The sequence below is a fragment of the Fistularia commersonii genome, chromosome 2 (assembly GCF_037954325.1).
Source record: "Fistularia commersonii isolate RoL2024-O1a breed Wild chromosome 2, RoL_Fcom_v1.0, whole genome shotgun sequence".
NCBI lineage: Eukaryota > Metazoa > Chordata > Actinopteri > Syngnathiformes > Fistulariidae > Fistularia > Fistularia commersonii.
The window spans coordinates 24,492,679-24,512,678 of NC_141285.1; the positions used below are offsets into that span (position 1 = coordinate 24,492,679).

At 51.8% G+C, this 20,000-nt stretch overlaps 1 protein-coding gene across 2 annotated transcripts in view; it reads left to right on the top strand.

Moving 5' to 3' along the window:
• The window catches only part of LOC147236817 (spectrin beta chain, non-erythrocytic 1), a 62,245-nt gene that overhangs the window by 28,924 nt on the left and 13,321 nt on the right, over positions 1–20,000 (top strand). For both annotated transcript variants that reach the window (XM_086174516.1, XM_086174507.1), the window contains 32 exons: positions 1,522–1,673; positions 2,734–2,907; positions 4,078–4,169; positions 4,508–4,588; positions 4,744–4,859; positions 5,797–5,909; positions 5,983–6,170; positions 6,281–6,398; positions 6,489–6,647; positions 6,934–7,029; positions 7,208–7,414; positions 7,495–7,648; positions 7,729–7,880; positions 7,960–8,178; positions 9,892–9,972; positions 10,047–10,253; positions 10,345–10,556; positions 10,662–10,799; positions 11,071–11,191; positions 11,269–11,484; positions 11,564–11,983; positions 12,431–12,633; positions 12,746–12,836; positions 12,936–13,082; positions 13,192–13,455; positions 13,545–13,769; positions 14,321–14,410; positions 14,503–14,781; positions 16,235–16,365; positions 16,454–16,658; positions 17,254–17,628; positions 18,273–18,359. In XM_086174516.1, the coding sequence (XP_086030642.1) occupies positions 1,522–1,673; positions 2,734–2,907; positions 4,078–4,169; positions 4,508–4,588; positions 4,744–4,859; positions 5,797–5,909; positions 5,983–6,170; positions 6,281–6,398; positions 6,489–6,647; positions 6,934–7,029; positions 7,208–7,414; positions 7,495–7,648; positions 7,729–7,880; positions 7,960–8,178; positions 9,892–9,972; positions 10,047–10,253; positions 10,345–10,556; positions 10,662–10,799; positions 11,071–11,191; positions 11,269–11,484; positions 11,564–11,983; positions 12,431–12,633; positions 12,746–12,836; positions 12,936–13,082; positions 13,192–13,455; positions 13,545–13,769; positions 14,321–14,410; positions 14,503–14,781; positions 16,235–16,365; positions 16,454–16,658; positions 17,254–17,628; positions 18,273–18,359 (5,513 nt within the window). The remainder of the gene's footprint in view (positions 1–1,521; positions 1,674–2,733; positions 2,908–4,077; positions 4,170–4,507; positions 4,589–4,743; positions 4,860–5,796; positions 5,910–5,982; positions 6,171–6,280; positions 6,399–6,488; positions 6,648–6,933; positions 7,030–7,207; positions 7,415–7,494; positions 7,649–7,728; positions 7,881–7,959; positions 8,179–9,891; positions 9,973–10,046; positions 10,254–10,344; positions 10,557–10,661; positions 10,800–11,070; positions 11,192–11,268; positions 11,485–11,563; positions 11,984–12,430; positions 12,634–12,745; positions 12,837–12,935; positions 13,083–13,191; positions 13,456–13,544; positions 13,770–14,320; positions 14,411–14,502; positions 14,782–16,234; positions 16,366–16,453; positions 16,659–17,253; positions 17,629–18,272; positions 18,360–20,000) is intronic.

Below are 20,000 nucleotides of genomic sequence, written 5' to 3' on the forward strand. Positions count from 1 at the left end.
GTGTGTGTGTGTGTGTGTGTGTGTGTGTGTGTGTGTGCCCTCCGATAGTTCATCTGCTGATAGTGTGCAGCGGTAAATTTAGCCGTCATTGTCAGAAACAGGAAGTGGCCTCTGTGCCGACAGGAAGTGACTTCAGTGGGACAGGACAGAGACAGGACTCTCCAGGAACAATGAGCGCCGACACAGAGGAAGCTGCTCCTGGCGTGCAAACACACACACACACACACACACACACACACACACACACACACCGCTGGTTTGACCCGGCGCCACGGTCCAGCAGCGCCCGATGTGAACGTGCCGTCCGGCCCGCTCGTATCTCCTCCTCCTGGAGCTTTGACCTTCAACCGGGTCGGACCGCGGCTGGTTCTGGTTTTTGTTCCGGTTCTGGTTCTGGTTCCACGGCACCGGCTGAACTGGCCTGACAGTTGGGTTCTGGTGTTGGAAGCAGACGGCTCCTCTGGGTTCTATAGTTTAATCTAGCAGAGCTGTGCATGTTTGTTTGCACTCCTTGCTAACACAGTTAGCTAACACAGTTAGCATGGAGCCAAAACAAACAAAATTTTGTCACAGAATCATGCTAGCAGGAAGGTTTGAAACAGTTGGCTACCATCTGAAGCTCACTCTCAGATATGCCATTACAGAAGAATCCAGAACCGCTAACGTAGCAGCTAACGCCAAGCGTACGAGCCCAAGCATTAGCATCGCACTGAATCACAAAAGGGATGTGTGTCTTTCCTGCAGCGTTAGCTGAGGGAAGCTAGCATGAATGTGGAACTTTCAAAATCTACGAAGGGTCATTTTTTTTTCCTAAACTAGAAACAATAAGAAATTAGAATGCATGTTGTTGTGATTTGTTGTTTTGTTCGCTATTTTCCTCTAAACCTTTACATTTACAATCTTTTCTAATACAGTATACCCTTGTTTTTCGCGGGGGCTACGTTCCAAAAAGAACCCGTGATCGGCAAAATCCGTGAAGTAGAAACCTTTATTTTTTTTTTTACAATTATTATACAATTAGATACTCTATTATACATTGCTGCTGTCGTCCTTATGTTTTTTTCTTCCTTCTTTATGGAACCAACGGAAGATTCATTAATCCCGTAATGCCGACCTACAGCCGCATAGCTTTTAGCTTCCCTTAGCATGTCCAGAAGTTTAACTTTATCTGCGATAGATTTAACTTTATCTGCAATAGAGCGTTTTGTCAACATTATGGGTTTTAGAGAAACTCGACATTGCAAGAGAATTTGCACGTATGTAATGTAAATTCGGCAAGCTGTTTTACGTACGTGTACATATTAAACTGCAACGTTATTGACGCACAGGTAGAGAAGAAGCGGAGTGACTTTTTAGCCAATCAGAATGCAGAACACAACGCACGATGCAAATCCGTGAAGTAGCGAAACCGAAGTCCTGCGGTGGTTTGTCTTCTGACATGACGACCAACCCGTCGCAGCTCGTGATCCTGCCGTCCGTCCTTGAATTCCTCGAACTGACGTTCTCCTTCTGCCTCCCCAGATGAACGTGAGGCTGTGCAGAAGAAGACCTTCACCAAATGGGTGAACTCCCACCTGTCCAGGGTCTCCTGCCGGATCACCGACCTCTACATGGACCTGAGGGACGGGCGGATGCTGATCAAGCTGCTGGAGGTCCTGTCGGGGGAAAGGCTGGTGGGTTCAGCTCAGGCTTTTATTTTGAGGTCTGATGGTGATAAGTGTGTGTGTGTGATGGTCCAGAGCTCGTGGAGCTTGACCCTCAAAAGCTAACAGCCATGGGCCTTCACATGTCTCCTGTACCTTCTGACGTCTGGATCATGTGAAGGACAGCATCTTCGTTTTCTTGAATTTCTGGAGCTCCTCAGCTCGCCGCTTGGATGTTCTCAGATTTGGCACCTTCCATCCTCCATGGGAGGAGACCCAGAAGGTCTCGTACCGTCCGGGTCCGTTTCCTCCTGGCACGGCAGATGAAGAGTGAGGAGGACGGACTGGAAGGCGGGTCTTTGAGAAGAACTCGGACCCCCGGCTCCGGACGAAGTTCTCCGGCCGATTCGGTGCTGAGATGCTCGTAACCATGGCGACAGGGTGACTGGCCGCAGGGGTGCACGGGTTCCATGTTCCCCTGTTCCACTTGTCTCCATGGAGATCACATCTAGAGAAGAACCCAGAGGCTGAAAGGAGTCAGTGACAAAGTTGGAGGGCAGAAACAGAACCAGAAGACCTCCAGGAGACCAGAACCTCTCGCTTCTTTTGACTTGGACTCCGCTGCCATTGGCTGAACTGTCTGCACACACACACACACACACACACACACACACACACACACACACATACACGGTCATGTCATCTCAGCAGCTCCTTCTCCCTCACTGAGGTCTGAAGGTCTGAACAGGAAGTGACATCATGATGGACCTAATCATCTGCTGAGTGGCGTCCAGACGCCCAGGTCCTGCCAGAACATCTGTCTTTCTCCTTGGAACCTGGATCGGTCCTGGACCTCAAGGGGTCGGTCAGGTTTTCTTCTCCGGACTCCAGATCTTCTCTTTCACCTCGGTTTCCTCAAATTCTTCTGCTTCTCTTACAGCATGAGTGTTTGAGATGCTAACAATGCTAACTTGGTTCATTACAGTGGAATTCTGGATAACTTCAGATCTTCATGAAGATGAATTTTGCTCATCAGCTGCAAACGAGGCAGGTTCTTCCTCAGATCTGATCTTCACGCTCGCCGTTTCAGCCCAAACCCACCAAAGGCCGCATGAGGATCCACTGCCTGGAGAACGTGGACAAGGCGCTGCAGTTCCTGAAGGAGCAGCGGGTCCACCTGGAGAACATGGGCTCCCACGACATCGTGGACGGGAACCACCGCCTCACGCTTGGTCTCATCTGGACCATCATCCTGCGCTTCCAGGTGAGACCCCCGACCCCCGTCGGATGATCCGCCAGCGGTCCGTCTGCACCGGTGACGGGGTTGTCATGGTAGCGGGCGATGATGTCAGCGGGCCATGATGTCAGCGGGCGATGATGTCACAAGCGGGGAGGAAAGGATTTATGTTTCCTAAACCTGCAGGATTAAAAACACTCTTAAATCCTGTAGGAGGGGTAGCAGCTGGATTACCAGTGTGTGTGTGTGTGTGTGTGTGTGTGTGTGTGTGTGTGTGTGTGTGTGTGTGTGTGTGTGTGTGTGCTGAGGTTCCTGTCAGTCTTCATGGTTCTGGAGCAGGTACCCAATGGAGCGTTCAGAGCAGCCCAGCAGGGGGCGGAGCTTCGAGGGCGGGGGTGGAGCTTTGAGGGCAGGGGGCGGAGCTTCAAGGCCAGGGGGCGGAGCTCCGAGGGCCAGCAGTAGCTGTGAGTCCCGGCTTACCTGGGAATGGACGTCGTTCCTGGACCGGATGCTCGGATCTCCTGATCTTCTGGATCGTTTTTTATGAAAAGCCTCTGTTTGTTCGCAGAAGCTTTTTTTTGCCGCCATCTATGAGCCTGAGGAGGAGATGGACGAGAACTTCCTGTTGTGTAGCGATTAAAACTAGGACCTATCAATGGTCCCGTCCGTTTCGTCCCTGGGATGATATCATTTTCTCGAGCGTCGTCGTCGGAGGTCGGACGTCGTCTCCCCACCTGTCCATCACCCTGCAGGTCCTCCTAGGTTCCTCAAGGGGATTAAACTCAAACTGAGGCTTAGCAGAGCGGAACGCCATGGATTAGAGCGGGACGCGTGCAGCTGTTTGGGAACACTGACATGAGTGTGTGTATGTGTGTGTGTGTGTGTCATTAAGGGTTTTAATGTAGAACAGTCACTTTGATCTGAGTAAAAGCTCCAGTGATGAGTTCATGGTCTTATGGGAAAAAGGAAAACTGAAGAAGAAAAAGCAGATGAATGAATGAATGAAATGATGGAATGACTGATGGTGACCCCAGAAGTGCAGTATTTGCCAGTAGCAGGATGTAGGAATACTGTTTGACAGAATAGTATTACACAGTAGTAGTAGTAGAAGTATTCTCGAGTTGTATCCAGCAGTAGTACTGCTATGAGTATTACAGTTTTAAGTATTCCGTGTCCACCTGCGTGTCTTCCTTCCAGATCCAGGACATCAGCGTGGAGACGGAAGACAACAAGGAGAAGAAGTCTGCTAAAGATGCTCTGCTGCTCTGGTGTCAGATGAAGACAGCAGGGTGAGTCTGCACACACACACACACACACACACACACACACACACATGCGCGCACAGCACAGCAGCAGAAACCTAGCGGATGATTGTCAGATATTTGTAACTGGAGGTTTGGTGTTTCATAACTTCCCGTTGGAAAGGGTTCCTCTTCCTCGGACAGCTGCTGCAAAGTGTTCCATTACGGGGTTTGTGGAAAATGTGGAACATCTGGAGTTTGTTACTAGATGTTTTATTACACGGTAATAGTGGAGGGTCATCAAACATCTGGAGTTTTCATCTGGAAAGGATGCCTTCACGCGGCTCAGTAATGACCAGTGACTGACCTCCACCTCCATCCTCCAGGTACCCCAACGTCAACATCCACAACTTCTCCACCAGCTGGAGGGACGGCATGGCCTTCAACGCCCTGATCCACAAACACAGGTAGGAAGTGACCTCCTCCTCCGGGGTCCAATCGGGACGCAGCCCGTGAGAGTGTGTGTCTTCGGGGGGGAGCGTCTGGAGGCGCTGTGGGTAACCATGGCAACCAGTGGGAATTTATGAGGAGCCGGTGACCCCGAGGTCTTCTGTCTCCTCAGACCCGACCTGATCGACTTCGACAAGCTGAAGAAGTCCAACGCCCACTACAACCTGCAGAACGCCTTCAACCTGGCCGAGCAGCACCTGGGCCTCACCAAGCTGCTGGACCCGGAGGGTGAGGGGGCACACACACACACACACACACACACACACACACACACACGCACACACACATACATGTATACACTGAACACACACACATATAGATAAATATGTGGATATACACACACATGTATACATTGATATACAAAGACACATACATACATAAACACACACATATACATATGTATATATATATACAAACATACATTTGTATACATACAACATAAATACATATGTGTATATACACACATATATACATGTATACACATACACACATATACGTACATGTATACACACACACACACATATATATACATGCATACAGTGAACACGCACACATAGAGATAAATACATGGATATACGCACACACATATAAACATTGATATACAAAGACACATACACATACATACATAAACACACATATATACATATGTGTATATACACACATATATATATATGTATACACATACACACATATAGACATACAATTTTACACGCACACACACACACACATGTATAAATACACACAAACATACATGTATAGACACCCATAGATACACATGTGTATATACAAACACATACACACATACTTACATACATAAATATGTGGATATACACACGTTTATATACACACATACTGGGAATGTCATCGCACAGGAAAGACCATATTGTAATATTGTACACATGGCATACATACATACATGTATACACACACATACATATATGTTCACAGATATATACTTCTCCATATATGCTCATATTCATATTTACACGTAAACGCATTTACAAATTTCACACAAACACACACATACACACTCAGAGTGCTGTCACAGCCTGATGGACAGCGCTGCAGTTAGCGCTGCGGTTAGCGTAGCGGTGTGTGTTCCCTGACGTTCTTGGAGAATGTTGATGATGTGGAACCCTCTGGTTCTCTGACGCTCCCCCATCAGACATCAGCGTGGACCACCCCGACGAGAAGTCCATCATCACCTACGTGGTCACCTACTACCACTACTTCTCCAAGATGAAGGCCCTGAAGGTGGAGGGGAAGAGAATCGGGAAGGTGAGCGCGGTTGCCGTCGCTCGCTTTGGTTTCCACCTTCAGGAGCTGACAACAACCTCCCCTTTCGCTCCAGGTTCTGGACAACGCCATCGAGACGGAGAAGATGATCGAGAAGTACGAGTCCCTGGCATCGGACCTGCTGGAGTGGATCGAGCAGACCATCATCATCCTCAACAACAGGAAGTTCGCCAACTCCCTGGTGGGCGTCCAGCAGCAGCTGCAGGCCTTCAACACCTACCGCACCGTGGAGAAGCCGCCCAAGTAGGCCATCTTCTGCCTCCGCTTCCTGCACGCCACTGGGCTCGCTACCTGGGGTTCACGTCCTGTGTGTGTGTGTGTGTGTGTGTGTGTGTGTGTGTGTGTGTGTGCAGGTTCACTGAGAAGGGAAACCTGGAAGTTCTGCTCTTCACCATCCAGAGTAAAATGAGGGCCAACAACCAGAAGGTTTACACGCCGCGGGAGGGCAAGCTCATCTCTGACATCAACAAGGTGATGTCATCACGTCCCATCCCGAAGACCGCCGTCAGCAGAGGTCAGGTCGTCCGGCTGACCAGGTGTGTGTGTGTGTGTGTGTTCCAGGCGTGGGAGCGTCTGGAGAAGGCGGAGCACGAGCGTGAGCTGGCCCTGAGGACGGAGCTGATTCGCCAGGAGAAGCTGGAGCAGCTCGCTCGCCGCTTCGACCGCAAAGCCGCCATGAGGGAGACCTGGCTGAGCGAGAACCAAAGGCTGGTTTCCCAGGTAACGGGGGCTTCTTGAAGATCCTGGTCACAATCATGGCCTCCTCAGGAGGTCCTACAAGCACTGTGGGCAGTTGGTATCTGAAGACCGTCACTGCATCTTCTGCTCTGCTGTCCAAACAGCCGTTGTCTGAGTGATCACACTCCTAAGGTGGAGGTTTGGGTGGAGGTGGACGCCTCAGAGGTCCTCTGAGGTTCCTCCTTGCTCCCATCATCCCCCCTCTGATAATTCTAAGCTTTGAAACTGAAGATAACCCTTATTCCTTCTCCTCCTTCTCCTCCTGTAGGACAACTTTGGCTTTGACCTCCAGGCTGTAGAAGCTGCCACCAAGAAGCACGAGGCCATAGAGACGGACATCGCGGCGTACGAGGAGCGAGTCCAGGTGGGTCCAGACGATCCTCCGAACCTTCTTCGGACCATCGGGTCACCTGGGAGCCAGAGGACACGCCCTCGAGAAAAGAACCTCCCCTGTCAATTGGCAAAGATGGGGTTTATCAATAACTGATTGATAAGTCTCCAGTCCCATCCCAGAGCTTCATGTGATGTCCCCTCTGATCCAGGCGGTGGTTGCCGTGGCGAGGGAGCTGGAAGCTGAGAGTTACCATGACATCAAACGCATCACAGCTAGGAAGGACAACGTGATCCGGCTGTGGGAGTACCTTCTGGAGCTGCTGAAGGCCCGGCGCCATCGGCTGGAGCTCAACCTGGGCCTGCAGAGGGTCTTCCAGGAGATGCTCTACATCATGGACTGGATGGACGAGATGAAGGTGGGGTGTCCTCGACGCGTCGGAAACTCGCGGTCCAACCTGGGGGGTCCTGACCTTTGACCTGCCGCCCCCTCTCGTAGATGCTGCTGCTCTCTCAGGATTATGGGAAGCACCTGCTGGGCGTGGAGGACCTGCTGCAGAAGCACGCCCTCGTTGAGGCCGACATCGCCATCCAGGCAGATCGGGTCCGCAATGTCAACAGCAACGCACAGAAGTTCGCCGCCGACACCGAAGGTGAGGGGGCCGGACTTCTTCTCCTGCTCCGTCTTCGCCTTCTCCATCCACTCGACTCTTCTCCTCCTCTTCTTCTTCAGGCTACAAACCCTGCGACCCTCAGATCATCAGGGACCGGGTGGCCCACCTGGAGTTCTGCTACCAGGAGCTCAGCCAGCTGGCGGCGGAGCGGCGGGCCCGCCTGGAGGAGTCCCGCCGCCTCTGGAAGTTCTTCTGGGAGATGGCCGAGGAGGTAGGTACTCGTCTTTCCAGGTCTAGCGAATAAACGGTTGTGTGGATCTGAACTCGGCTGATGTCCGGGCGCTCCGCAGGAGGGCTGGATCCGAGAGAAGGAGCAGATCCTGTCCTCGGAGGACCACGGGAAGGACCTGACCGGCGCCTTGCGGCTGCTGAGCCAGCACAAGGCCTTCGAGGACGAGATGAGCGGCAGGGCGGCCCACCTGCAGCAGACCATCAGGCAGGGGGACGAGTTGGTCGCCAACGGGCACTTTGGAGCCGACAAGATCAGCGAGCGCATCCAGGACATCAAGGTACGGTGGGGTGGGAGCGCTCCGCTAGTTTGCTAACAGACAAGCAGTGGACCTCACGTGGCAACCAGGCAACAGGTCACATGACAGGGGGGCAACATCCATAGCTTTAGTATTGTTTGCAGATGACATTGTGATCTGTCGTGAGAGCAGGGAACCGCTTGAGGAAAATCCAGGGAGGTGGAGGTATGCTCTGGAAAGCAGAGGAATGAAGGTTAGTCGCAGCAAGACAGACTACATGTGTGTGAATGAGAGGAACCCAGAGAGGCTACAGTGGAGATCAAGAAGTTGGAAGTACTTCGGGTACTTAAGGTCAACAGTCCAGAGCAACATAAAGTGTAGAGAAGAGGTAAAGAAACAGGCTCTAGCAGGTTGGAATTGGTGAAGATAGAAGACTATCAGTCAGAATGAAAGGAAAGGTGTACAGGACAGTGGTGAGACCAGGGATGATGTATGGACTAGAAACTAGAGGTTGCAGAGATGACGATGTTGAGGTTCTCTTTGGTAGTGACCAGTATGGAGAGGATCAGGAATGAATCTATCAGAGGAACAGCACATGTTAGATGTCTTGGAGAGAAGGTCAGAGATGCCAGAGTGAGATTGTTGGGTCATTTTGCAGAGAAAGGACCGTGAATTTATTGGTAGACGGATGCTGGAATTGGAGGTCTCGAGGAAGACCAACGAGAAGATTTACGGACGTCGTGAGAGAGGATATGAAGTTAGTTGGTGTGAGAGAGGATACAGAGAATAGGGTTAGATCAGGGATGTCAAACATACGTCCCGCGGGCCGGTACTGGCCCACCAGGGGGTCCGATCCGGCCCGTGGAATAAATTTACCATTTGAAAAAGTACATAAAAATCATGAATTACTTTTTCAAAAATAAAAACAGGGCACAACACTGTGTGACTCAGAAGTTACAGCAGATGGAAGCAATGCGGCTTCTGGGTCTGTAAATAGCATTTTTACATATTGTTAGAAACGTACCTGCTTTTCCGTTGGCCCCGGCACTCTCATCAGCCAGATGTCAAAAAAAGAGACGAGTGGACATGGAGTGTAGAGTTTTCCACGAAAAACTGTCCACTTTTTATTTGTTTGCTGAGGTTAATAAGAAAACTGTATGCTTTGTGAGGATGCAGCAAGTTTTGGTGCCACTATGAGTCTTGTCATGTTGAAAAATACAACAAAATGCACAAAGAAATGAGGCATAGTGAAATTCCTACTTTTCTGAGTGAATCTCGGGTTTTTTGTCATGTATTTTTATAATTAACCTGTAATTATCAGCCTAAAATGAACCTTAAAATTAAGATTTTTATAATTAACCTGTAATTATCAGCCTAAAATGAACCTTAAAATTAAGATTTTTATAATTAACCTGTTCTCCTTTACACTAAAACAAATGAAGAAGTTGGATTTAGTGTTAATTCTACGTAATTACGCTATGATTTTACTGGTCCGGCCCCTTTGACATCAAATTAGGGCATATCTGGCCCCTGCAAGCAAAATGAGTTTGACACCCCTGGATTAGATGGAGAAGGTTGATTTGCTGTACAAAAGGAGTAGAAGCAGATCCATAGCTTTAGCATTAGCATTGCACCCAGTGCAGAGTTAGCAAGATGGCTAACTAGGAGGTCACAGGTAGACTAAGGCTCTGGTGGGAATGAGAAGGTGTCTTAGCGGCGCAGAGGTTAACGTGCCATTTCCTCCCGGTGCTGCAGGACCAGTGGGCGGCTCTGGAGCGTCTGTCGTCCGTCCGGAAAGCCCGTCTCCAGGAGGCCTGCAACCAGCACCAGTTCCAGGTCTGGAGCTCGCCTTGGCTTTAGGTGACCTTATCAACGGCGCCGAATCGATCAATGGGTTTGTGTCCACGCAGGCCGACGCGGACGACATCGACACGTGGATGCTGGACGTGCTGCGGATCGTCTCCAGCGTGGACGTGGGCCACGACGAGTTCTCCACGCAGGCTCTGGTGAAGAAACACAAGGACGTGGCCGAGGAGATCGGCAGCTACCGGCCCGTCATCGAGGCTCTGCATGAGCAGTCGCGTACGCTGCCGCCCGAGAAGGCCGACTCGGAGGAGGTGGGGGAGTTCACGAGGGTCAGGGTTGGGTTTCAGCGGCGCAATCGTGTTTTCTGATCTTCTTCCCCTTGCGCCGGTTGCCGGGTCGCAGGTCCAGAACCGTCTGGCAGGCATCGAGGAGCGCTACAAGGAGGTGGCGGAGCTGACCCGGCTCAGGAAGCAGGCGCTGCAGGACGCGCTGGCGCTCTACAAGATGCTGAGCGAGGCCAATGCCTGCGCCGTCTGGATCGAGGAGAAGGAGCAGTGGCTCAACAGCATGGAGATCCCGGAGAAGCTGGAGGACCTGGAGGTGGTCCAGCACCGGTGAGGAGAAGGCGGCAACAGATCTGGTCCAGACCACCAGAGTTCACCTCTGGAGCTTTGGCCAGATGAGGATCTGAGACCTCCATCTTCTCTACTTTTGATCAGGTTTGAGAGTCTCGAGCCCGAGATGAACAACCAGGCGTCCCGGGTTGCCGTGGTGAACCAGGTCGCCAGGCAACTGATCCACAGCGGGCATCCCAGTGAGAAGGAGATCAAATCCCAGCAGGACAAACTCAACACCAGGTAATCTTACCGGCGGGATTACCTGTCCTGGACATGGCGTGCTCCAGAAGAACTATGGCTGTGATTCTCCTGGGATTAGAACCGGGGTTAGAATATCGGTCTGGAGCAGGGAGAGACTCTTCTGGAATGAGACAAGGTGGTCGCATCAGATCACACAGATCGATTGATCGATTGAGCTGATTGACGCTGGACGGAGTCGTCTTCCAGGTCACCTGGTATCCAAGTGTTCCCGGTGGGAACGAATAATTCTTGATGTTAATCCTCCCGCCAGGTGGAGCCAGTTCCGGGACCTGGTGGACCAGAAGAAGGACAGCCTCAGTTCAGCACTGGGGGTCCAGAACTATCACCTGGAGTGCAACGAGACCAAGTCCTGGATCAAGGAGAAGACCAAGGTACCGACCGGTGCCGGTGTTCTTGCTATCTTCAGCAGAAGATGCTGTAGGCCGACGTAACCCCGCCCGCTCCACAGGTCATCGAGTCCACCCAGGAGCTGGGCAACGACCTGGCCGGTGTCATGGCCCTGCAGAGGAAGCTGACAGGAATGGAGCGCGACTTGGCCGCCATCGAGGACAAGCTGGGCGACCTGGCCAAGGAGGCGGAGCATCTGGCCACCGAGCACCCGGAGCAGTCCGAGGCCATCAAGGGACGCCTGGCTGAGATCACCACCGTCTGGGAGGAGATGAAGGTGAGTCTTCTCGCCCTGCCCGCCAGAGCCGGGACCTTCAGGACCTGGTCTCCAACTCCTCTGCCCGACTGTCCCTCAGGACACCATGAAGAACCGCGAGGAGTCCCTGGGCGAAGCCAGCAAACTGCAGCAGTTCCTACGGGACCTGGACGACTTCCAGTCTTGGTTGTCGCGGACGCAGACGGCCATCGCCTCGGAGGACATGCCCAACACGCTGGCGGAGGCCGAGAAGCTGCTGGCGCAGCACGAGGGCATCAAGAACGAGATCCGCAACTACGAGGAGGACTACCAGAAGATGCGGGACATGGGGGAGATGGTGACCCAGGGCCAGACCGACGCCCAGTACATGTTCTTGCGTCAGCGGCTGCAGGCGCTGGACACCGGCTGGAACGAGCTGCATAAGATGTGGGAGAATCGGCAGAACCTGCTGTCCCAGTCGCACTCCTACCAGCTGTTCCTCAGGGACACCAAGCAGGCCGAGGCCTTCCTCAACAACCAGGTGAACCGTTCAACCGCCTCCCAACATCCAACACCCTCAACCCCCGAGTCCTCCAGCTGTAGGAACATTACGGGTGGTTTCCATTTGAGCAGTGTGATGTAACATCTTTGAGGAAAGTCAAATTTCCAGACCTGGAATGTTCCAGAAGGTCACGTTCTCGTGTTATCTTCCTGACAAGGAGCTCCGTTGTGCCTCCAGAAGAAAGCTGCCTCCAGCAGAACACAAGGACTTTTCTTATTTGCTAGTCACATGAGCGTCTCCAGGAAGTAGAGCTTCGATCGGTGGCAGTCGGGAGTCAGAGATGTTCAGGTGGTGCCACCATGTGGAGGGGGGTGTCGCTGCACCCGCTTCCTCTGGGATTCATAGAAGATCAACTCGATCCGTCGTGTTGGCGCAGGTGCTCGGTGGCCACCTCCCTAACATCTCACCTGCACCTTTGTCATCCAGGAGTACGTCTTGGCCCACACGGAGATGCCCACCACCCTGGAGGGCGCCGAAGCCGCCATCAAGAAGCAAGAGGACTTCATGACCACCATGGACGCCAACGAGGAGAAGATCAGCGGCGTGGTGGACACCGGCAGGCGCCTGGTGGCCGACGGCAACATCAACTCCGACCGCATCCAGGACAAGGTGGACTCCATCGACCAGAGGTGACGAGGATCCACCGGCTCCCCGGCTGGACCTTCCGGGAGCTGGAGTTCGCCGATGATGGAATAACATAGACGTGAAAACCAAAATCCGAATGTGATTCTCGTCCTGCAGGCACAAGAAGAACCGATCTGCTGCCAGCGACCTGCTGGCCAGGCTGAAGGACAATAGAGACCTGCAGAAGTTCTTGCAGGACTGCCAGGAGGTGAGAAAACACATGGATTTCTCATCTCGCCTTAGAAGGCCGGAGAAGAAAGCGTCTGATGCTGGCGTGTGAGGTCATTCGACGGTTGTGTGTCCGCAGCTGTCCCTCTGGATCAACGAGAAGATGCTGACGGCTCAGGACATGTCGTACGACGAGGCCAGGAACCTCCACAGCAAGTGGCTGAAGCACCAGGGCTTCATGGCCGAGCTGCAGTCCAACAAGGAGTGGCTGGACAAGATCGAGAAGGTGAGGCATGGAGCGACAGGTCGGCCAGCTGCTCCTCTTCTGCGGAAGGGTCAGAAGATACCGCCCTCCCCCTTCTCTGTGAGACTCACAAACCAGCGCTGCCTTTCAGGACGGCCAGACGTTGATGTCAGAGAAACCGGAGACGGAGGCCATGGTGAAGGAGAAGCTGGCGGCGCTGAAGACGATGTGGGACGACCTGGAGTCCACCACCCAGACCAAGGCCAAGTGTTTGTTCGACGCCAACAAGGCGGAGCTCTTCACGCAGAGCTGCGCCGACCTGGACAAGTGGCTGGCCGGCCTGGACACCCAGCTGATGTCCGACGACTACGGCAAGGACCTGACCTCCGTCAACATCCTGCTCAAGAAGCAGCAGGTGAGATAGGAATGCCGGTCGGACGATGTCCTCCTCAGACCGGAAAAGATAGAGGTCCACGCCTGAGCTGTCATTCTCCGCCCCGCCAGATGCTGGAGAGCCAGGTGGAGGTCCGTCAGAAGGAGGTGGACGAGCTGCAGGGTCAGTCCCAGGCCCTCAGCCAGGAGGGCAAAGGCTCAGAGGAGGTGGACGGCCAGAGGATCAGCGTGGAGAAGAAGTTCCAGGCCCTCCAAGCGCCCCTTCAGCAGAGACGGAGCAACCTCATGGCCTCCCGGGAGATCCACCAGTTCAACAGGGACGTGGAGGACGAGATTGTGAGTGCAGATTATAATCCAGCTGTGCTGCTGGCAGAACATCACCTGGCAGAACATCACCAGGACTCCAGAGGCAGAAGATGGAGTCCTTGTGGTGCCAGCAGTGGCAACAGTGATAGCATTGCTAGCAGTAGCAGTCGTAGTACAATACAAGTATTCATACATGTACTACTCCAAGAGCTATAGCACCACGGCACTGTGCTAGCAGTGTGTGCTAGCAGTTTCTGTTAGCAGTGTGTAGTAGCAGTCTGTGCTAGAAGCCTGTGTTAGCAGTCTGTAGTAGCAGTGGTACTTTGTGTGGTAGTTTCGCCCTAAAACCCTGAAGAAGTGTAAAATCGTTAGCTGTATGTGCAGTATTTGTGTGTATTCATAGCAGTACTAGTAGAAGTAGCAGGAAGTACCAGCAGCAGCTGCAGGAGCAGGTGTTGTATTTACAGTGAGAGTATTCTTAGCGAGTTCTCATAGTACCGCCTGTGTGTGTGTTATTTATTAGTGCAGTATTTGTTTAGAAAACTATGATCAAACGTGTGTGTGTGTGTGTGTGTGTTCAGCTGTGGGTGGAGGAGAGGATGCCTCTGGCCACGTCCACCGACCATGGTCACAACCTGCAGACGGTGCAGCTGCTTATCAAGAAGAACCAGGTGAAGCGGTGGAACCCACACCTTCTAACTCTTGCTTTCTGGGACGGGAACTGGCTTTTAAAAGTACCCTCTGTGACCTTTGACCCCTACAGACCCTGCAGAAGGAGATCCAGGGCCACCAGCCGCGCTACGACGACATTTTCGAGCGTAGCCAGCACGTCCTGAGGGAGGAGCGGCCGACCGGCCAGCTGATCGGCCAGCGCCTCTCCGAGCTCCGGTCGCTATGGGAACAGATCAGGAAGGAGACGGAGAAGCGCCACTCCCGGCTGAGCGAGGCCCACGAGGCGCAGCAGTACTACTTCGACGCCGCCGAGGCCGAGGCCTGGATGAGCGAGCAGGAGCTCTACATGATGTCAGAGGAGAAGGCCAAGGTGAGGCTGGGGTGAAAGGTCAGAATAGCCTCCTCTCTATCAACCCCCTGGACTTCCTCTTGTTAGCAGCATGCTACCGCTAACACTGTAGCCTTCAGCTGAGTGCAATGTAGACTTGAGCCCAAGGGAGTGCTAACAGGCTAATGCAATGAATGCTACAAGCTTAGTATCTACTCTTAGCCATAAAGCTAAGCATGTTTTAGAGGATGTTGAAATAAAAATAAAATGAGGGTGCTGATGCCTGTCCCAGCTGTGATTGGCTGAGGCGGGTTCGTCCAATCAAATCACAGGGTCATAAATAGAAGCAAAGGACAGTTCACTCTATCCTTTTATCGATCGGGCAGTTCTCCTTCTCCATGTGTTTGGACTTTTGGAGAAACCTGGAGAACCCGGAGGAACCCTGCGTGGAGATCCCAGCAGGGTTCCAGGCTGCTGCAAGGCCACCATGGCTCTTGTTCTAGGTATCTTTGAGGCTGTTTAAAGGTGGACTTCAGGCGCATTTCAGGTGCACCTCAGATGCACTTGGGGTGATTGGAGGTGTACTTGACCGCTGTTAACCCCGGGGTACAGGTCTGAAGGACTGAAGGTCTGTAGGACTTGAGGTCTGAAAGACTGAGTCTGAAGGACTGAAAGTTTGAAGGACTGAAAGTCTGAAGGTCTGAAGGACTGAAGGTCTGAAGGTCTGAAGGTCTGAAGGACTGAAAGTCTGAAAGTCTGAAGGTCTGAAGGACTGAAGGTCTGAAGGACTTGAGGTCTGAAAGACTGAGGAGTCTGAAGGACTGAAAGTTTGAAGGTCTGAAAGTCTGAAGGACTGAAGGATTGAAAGTCTGAAGGACTTGAGGTCTGAAAGACTGAGGAGTCTGAAGGACTGAAAGTCTGAAGGTCTGAAAGTCTGAAGGTCTGAAGGACTGAAGGATTGAAAGTCTGAAAGTCTGAAGGTCTGAAGGACTTGAGGTCTGAAGGACTGAAAGTTTGAAGATCTGAAGGTCTGAAAGTCTAAAAGTCTGAAAGTCCTCAAGTTTGAAGGCCTGAAGGACTGAAGGTCTGAAAGTTTGAAGGACTGAAGGTCCAAAGAACTGAAGGTCTGAAAGTTTGAAGGTCTGAAGGTTTGAAGGACTGAAGGTCTGAAGAACTGAAGGTCTGAATGTTTGAAGGTCTGAAGGTTTGAAGGACTGAAAGACTGAAGGTCTGAAGGACTTGAGGTCTGAAAGACTGAGGAGTCTGAAGGACTGAAAGTCTGAAGGTCTGAAAGTTTGATGGTCTGAAGGACTGATGGTCTGAAGGTCTGAAGGCCTCGGGGAACCATGAGTCCACAGTTAGTCCAAATCTGGCAAAAGCTAAAAGCCACTTCCTTTTCGTCATATCCAACCGTTCCCCGCCGAGAAGGTCCTCGCCTCCGAGTTCTTCTCTGTTCTGTTCCTCTGCTGACCGAAAGTGACCCTTCTGCTTCCAGGACGAGCAGAGCTCCGTGGCCATGTTGAAGAAGCACCAGATCCTGGAGCAGGCGGTCGAGGACTACGCCGACACCGTCCACCAGCTGTCCGGCACCAGCCGCGGCCTGGTGGCCGCCGGACACCCCGACAGGTGAGCCGGCGGGCACGGGGAGGAGGAGGAGGAGGAGGACGGCGGCGGCGGGTAGCAGAAGCTCATCATCTCCATCCTGGTCCCGCAGCGAACGCATCGGGATGCGTCAGTCGCAGGTGGACAAGCTGTACGCCGGCCTGAAGGACCTGGCCGAGGAGCGCCGCGGGAAGCTGGACGAGCGCTTCCGTCTCTTCCAGCTCAACCGGGAGGTGGACGACCTGGAGCAGTGGATCGCCGAGAGGGAGGTGGTGGCCGGATCCCACGAGCTGGGCCAGGACTACGAGCACGTGACGGTACGAGCCGCCGCCGCCCCGAGCGCCGTTCGGGAGCGGGTGAACGCGGCGTCCGTGCCGATGGCGGTCTGAACACTGCGGTGATTGTCGGAGGTCTAAAGATGTGCCTTCACATGACTTCACAGAGGAGGCCGCGGTTAAAATAGCTGATGATGTAACGCCCTTCATCTTGGGTCATGATGTTTGGAGCAGAAGAAGCTTCTGAGATCATCGCTAAGTCAGATTTTAACCTTACTTTTGTTGTTAGATGAACAAATCAGTTATAAACAAATCCAAAAGACAAATGATTGAGTCAAAAAGGCAAGAAAAGAGTTGTTTAATAGTTCAGAGAGCGGCTGTTAAGAACAACAACGTAAAGCAAAGTGAAGCTAACAGCTAGCTAGCAGCTTAGCCGCAGCAAGCTTGATATGTCCCAGAGGGGCAATGAGAGAGCACAAGGCGTAGCTTAGCAACCTGAAAACAGCAGATAACTAACATCTATAAATATATAAGTGAAAATAAATACGCTGAATAGAGGTGAAATAACTTAAGAATAAGATTAAAAAAAAGTGAAGGTACGTCTTTGTAAATGTCCGTGATGTCGTTTTGTCTCCAGATGCTTCAGGAGCGTTTCAGAGAATTCGCCCGCGACACCGGTAACATCGGGCAGGAGCGCGTGGACGGCGTGAACCGGCTGGCCGACGAGTTGATCAACGCCGGCCACGGCGACGCCGCCACCATCGCAGAGTGGAAGGACGGTCTGAACGAGGCCTGGGCGGACCTGCTGGAACTCATCGACACCCGGACGCAGATCCTCGCCGCCTCCTATGAGCTCCACAAGTTCTACCACGACGCCAAGGAGATCCTCAACCGCATCCTAGACAAACACAAGAAGCTGCCCGAAGAGCTGGGCCGCGACCAGAACACGGTGGAGACCCTGCAGAGGATGCACACCACTTTTGAGCACGACATCCAGGCCCTGGGCACACAGGTACCAAGCTAACCGGGCTAACAGGGTTGATGGATGCTAACCGTTAGCTTAAAGTCCTTCCCGCGTGGAAACCCCAGGAAGCATCCGTTTGGCTGTTTTAAGATAAGATAAGATAAGATAAGAACAACTTTATTAATCCCGAAGGAAATTGTTGTGCCAGAGTTACAGAAAATATAACAGTAATAGATAATAAAAAGAAAAGGCAGAATTAGAAATAAAATAAACTATAAACTATAAAGTGTCTCAGTGAAACTATAAAGTGTCTTAGTAAACAAGTGATAAAACTATAAGTGTCTTAGTAACAAGTGAGGTGAGGAGTGCACAATAGTATGATAAAGGAAAAATTGTAGTGTAGCTGTTATGAAATGAAATATTGCACAGTTCTGAATATTGCACAGTGAAATAAAATATTGCACAGTTTTTGTTTTTTTTTTAGGTAAAAGATAGGTTTTTATGGTTGCCGGCGGCTGAATGGAGAGGAATTAAAAAGTCTGATCGCCTCAGGGAGGAAAGACCTCCTGTGGCGTTCAGTGGAGCTCCTAGAGAAACTAGCGGTTTCTCTACCTGCGTGCTAGCTAGCTACTAGCAAAGCTATGTTAGCGTGCCCGTGCTCCTCTAACTCCTGGGTGTTGACCCCCGTTTAGGTGCGACAGCTCCAGGAGGACGCCGTCCGTCTCCAGTCGGCGTACGCCGGAGACAAAGCCGACGACATCCAGAAGCGTGAGGGCGAGGTGAGCCCGCCGAGCGCCGTCCTCCGATCGGGAACCCGCCGTCCGATAATTCGGCACCAGATCGGATTCACTTCCTGTTTGTTTCCTGGATGGAAATGCGCTTTGAGAGAGAAAAGATCCACCGGGAATCCAACCCTCGCTGAAAAACAGGCCCGGAATGAGAAGATGGAGACGAGGTGTTCACCCTGCCCGTGAAGGCAGCGGTTCTGACTGTTGTAATTACTCAGTAATTACTAATTACAGCTGGAATTAACCTGGAATTGAAACAACCGATCCGCGGTCTGGGCCGCGCTGTCCGGTCTCGATGCTAAGCTAGGCGTGGACGATGATGATGTTGACGATGAAGAGCGCTGAGTGTGTGTTGACCCGTGTTTTTGTTTGTTTTGTTTTGTTTTCCCGCTGTTTCCGCCCAGAGGAGAGAGGGAGAGGTGAGACTCCGTTTGCTCAAAGGCGCTGGCTTTGCATCAGTGTTTCTTTTCTGGCTGCAGTTTAAGACGCTGTCGAGGGTTTTGTTACTTTCCAATTTTTATTTTCCCTCTTTTGTTTCGTTTTCTCGACTAAAATGTTGATTAGTCTTCGTGACATTTTAGCGCAGTTTTCTTCGTCGCTTGTTTCCGTGGTCATTTGCCAACCGGAGGTTTTTAATTTGTGTTTAATCTCCGTCAGCTTTGTGGGAGGGGTTTAATCTGCACTTCAGTTGTAAAGTGACGTGCAATTCCTATATAAGCTCCGCCCACCCGGTCCTGCGAGGGGGTACAACAAACGCAAATATACCCGAGTACAGGGGATGGAGCCGGACTTCTCTAAAGAAACAAATATTCTTATTCTTGTTCTAGTTATTATTCTAGTTCTTCTGATGATTGGCTCCACCCGTGAATGCAGCGCTCTGATGCCAGAAGGAAAGACTTCCAGCACCAAGCTGGAATAAGCCGATGTCCTGACTCATTCCAGTGAAGCCAAGGCCCTGCCCCCCCCCCCAGCAGAGAAAACCCTATAGGAGCTTAGCATGTAGCTTTGCTTTGGATTCTGTTGCTTCTTCTCGCAGGTCAGGTTCTTGCTCGGGTGTCCTTGCAGCTTCTCCACCTTAAAACTTCGACCCACAGGAGACCCTGTTCAACAGGTTCAGTCAGGACCGCTCCGGCTTTTCATGAAATCAGAACCAACTTCTGGACCCGGAGGTTCATCCGGCCCGCTGTTGTGGAGAGTCAAAGACCGGATCAGAATACCTTTCAGTTCTTTTATTTTTGCCGTTGATTTTTGACCGATCTTTGAAGGCGACATTTAAACCTTCAGGGAATCCACATGGTCTTTGAGTGGAGGAAAAATGGCTCCGCTGCAGATGGTAGAAGGTACCTGCCGTAGACGTTGCCTATGGTGGAAGGTACGTACAGTAGAAGGTACCTAGGATAGGCAGGCTTAGCAGGGACCTAAGGTAGAAGTGACCCAAGCAAGATGTACCCATGGTAAAGGGACCTAAGGTAAATGTACCTATGGTAAAGGGTCCGAAGGTAGACATACCTATGGTAAAGGGGCCTTAGCTAGATGTACCTATGGTAAAGGGACCTAAGGTAGATGTACCTATGGTAAAGGGACCAAAGGTAGATGTACCTATGGTAAAGGAACCAAAGGTAGATGTACCTA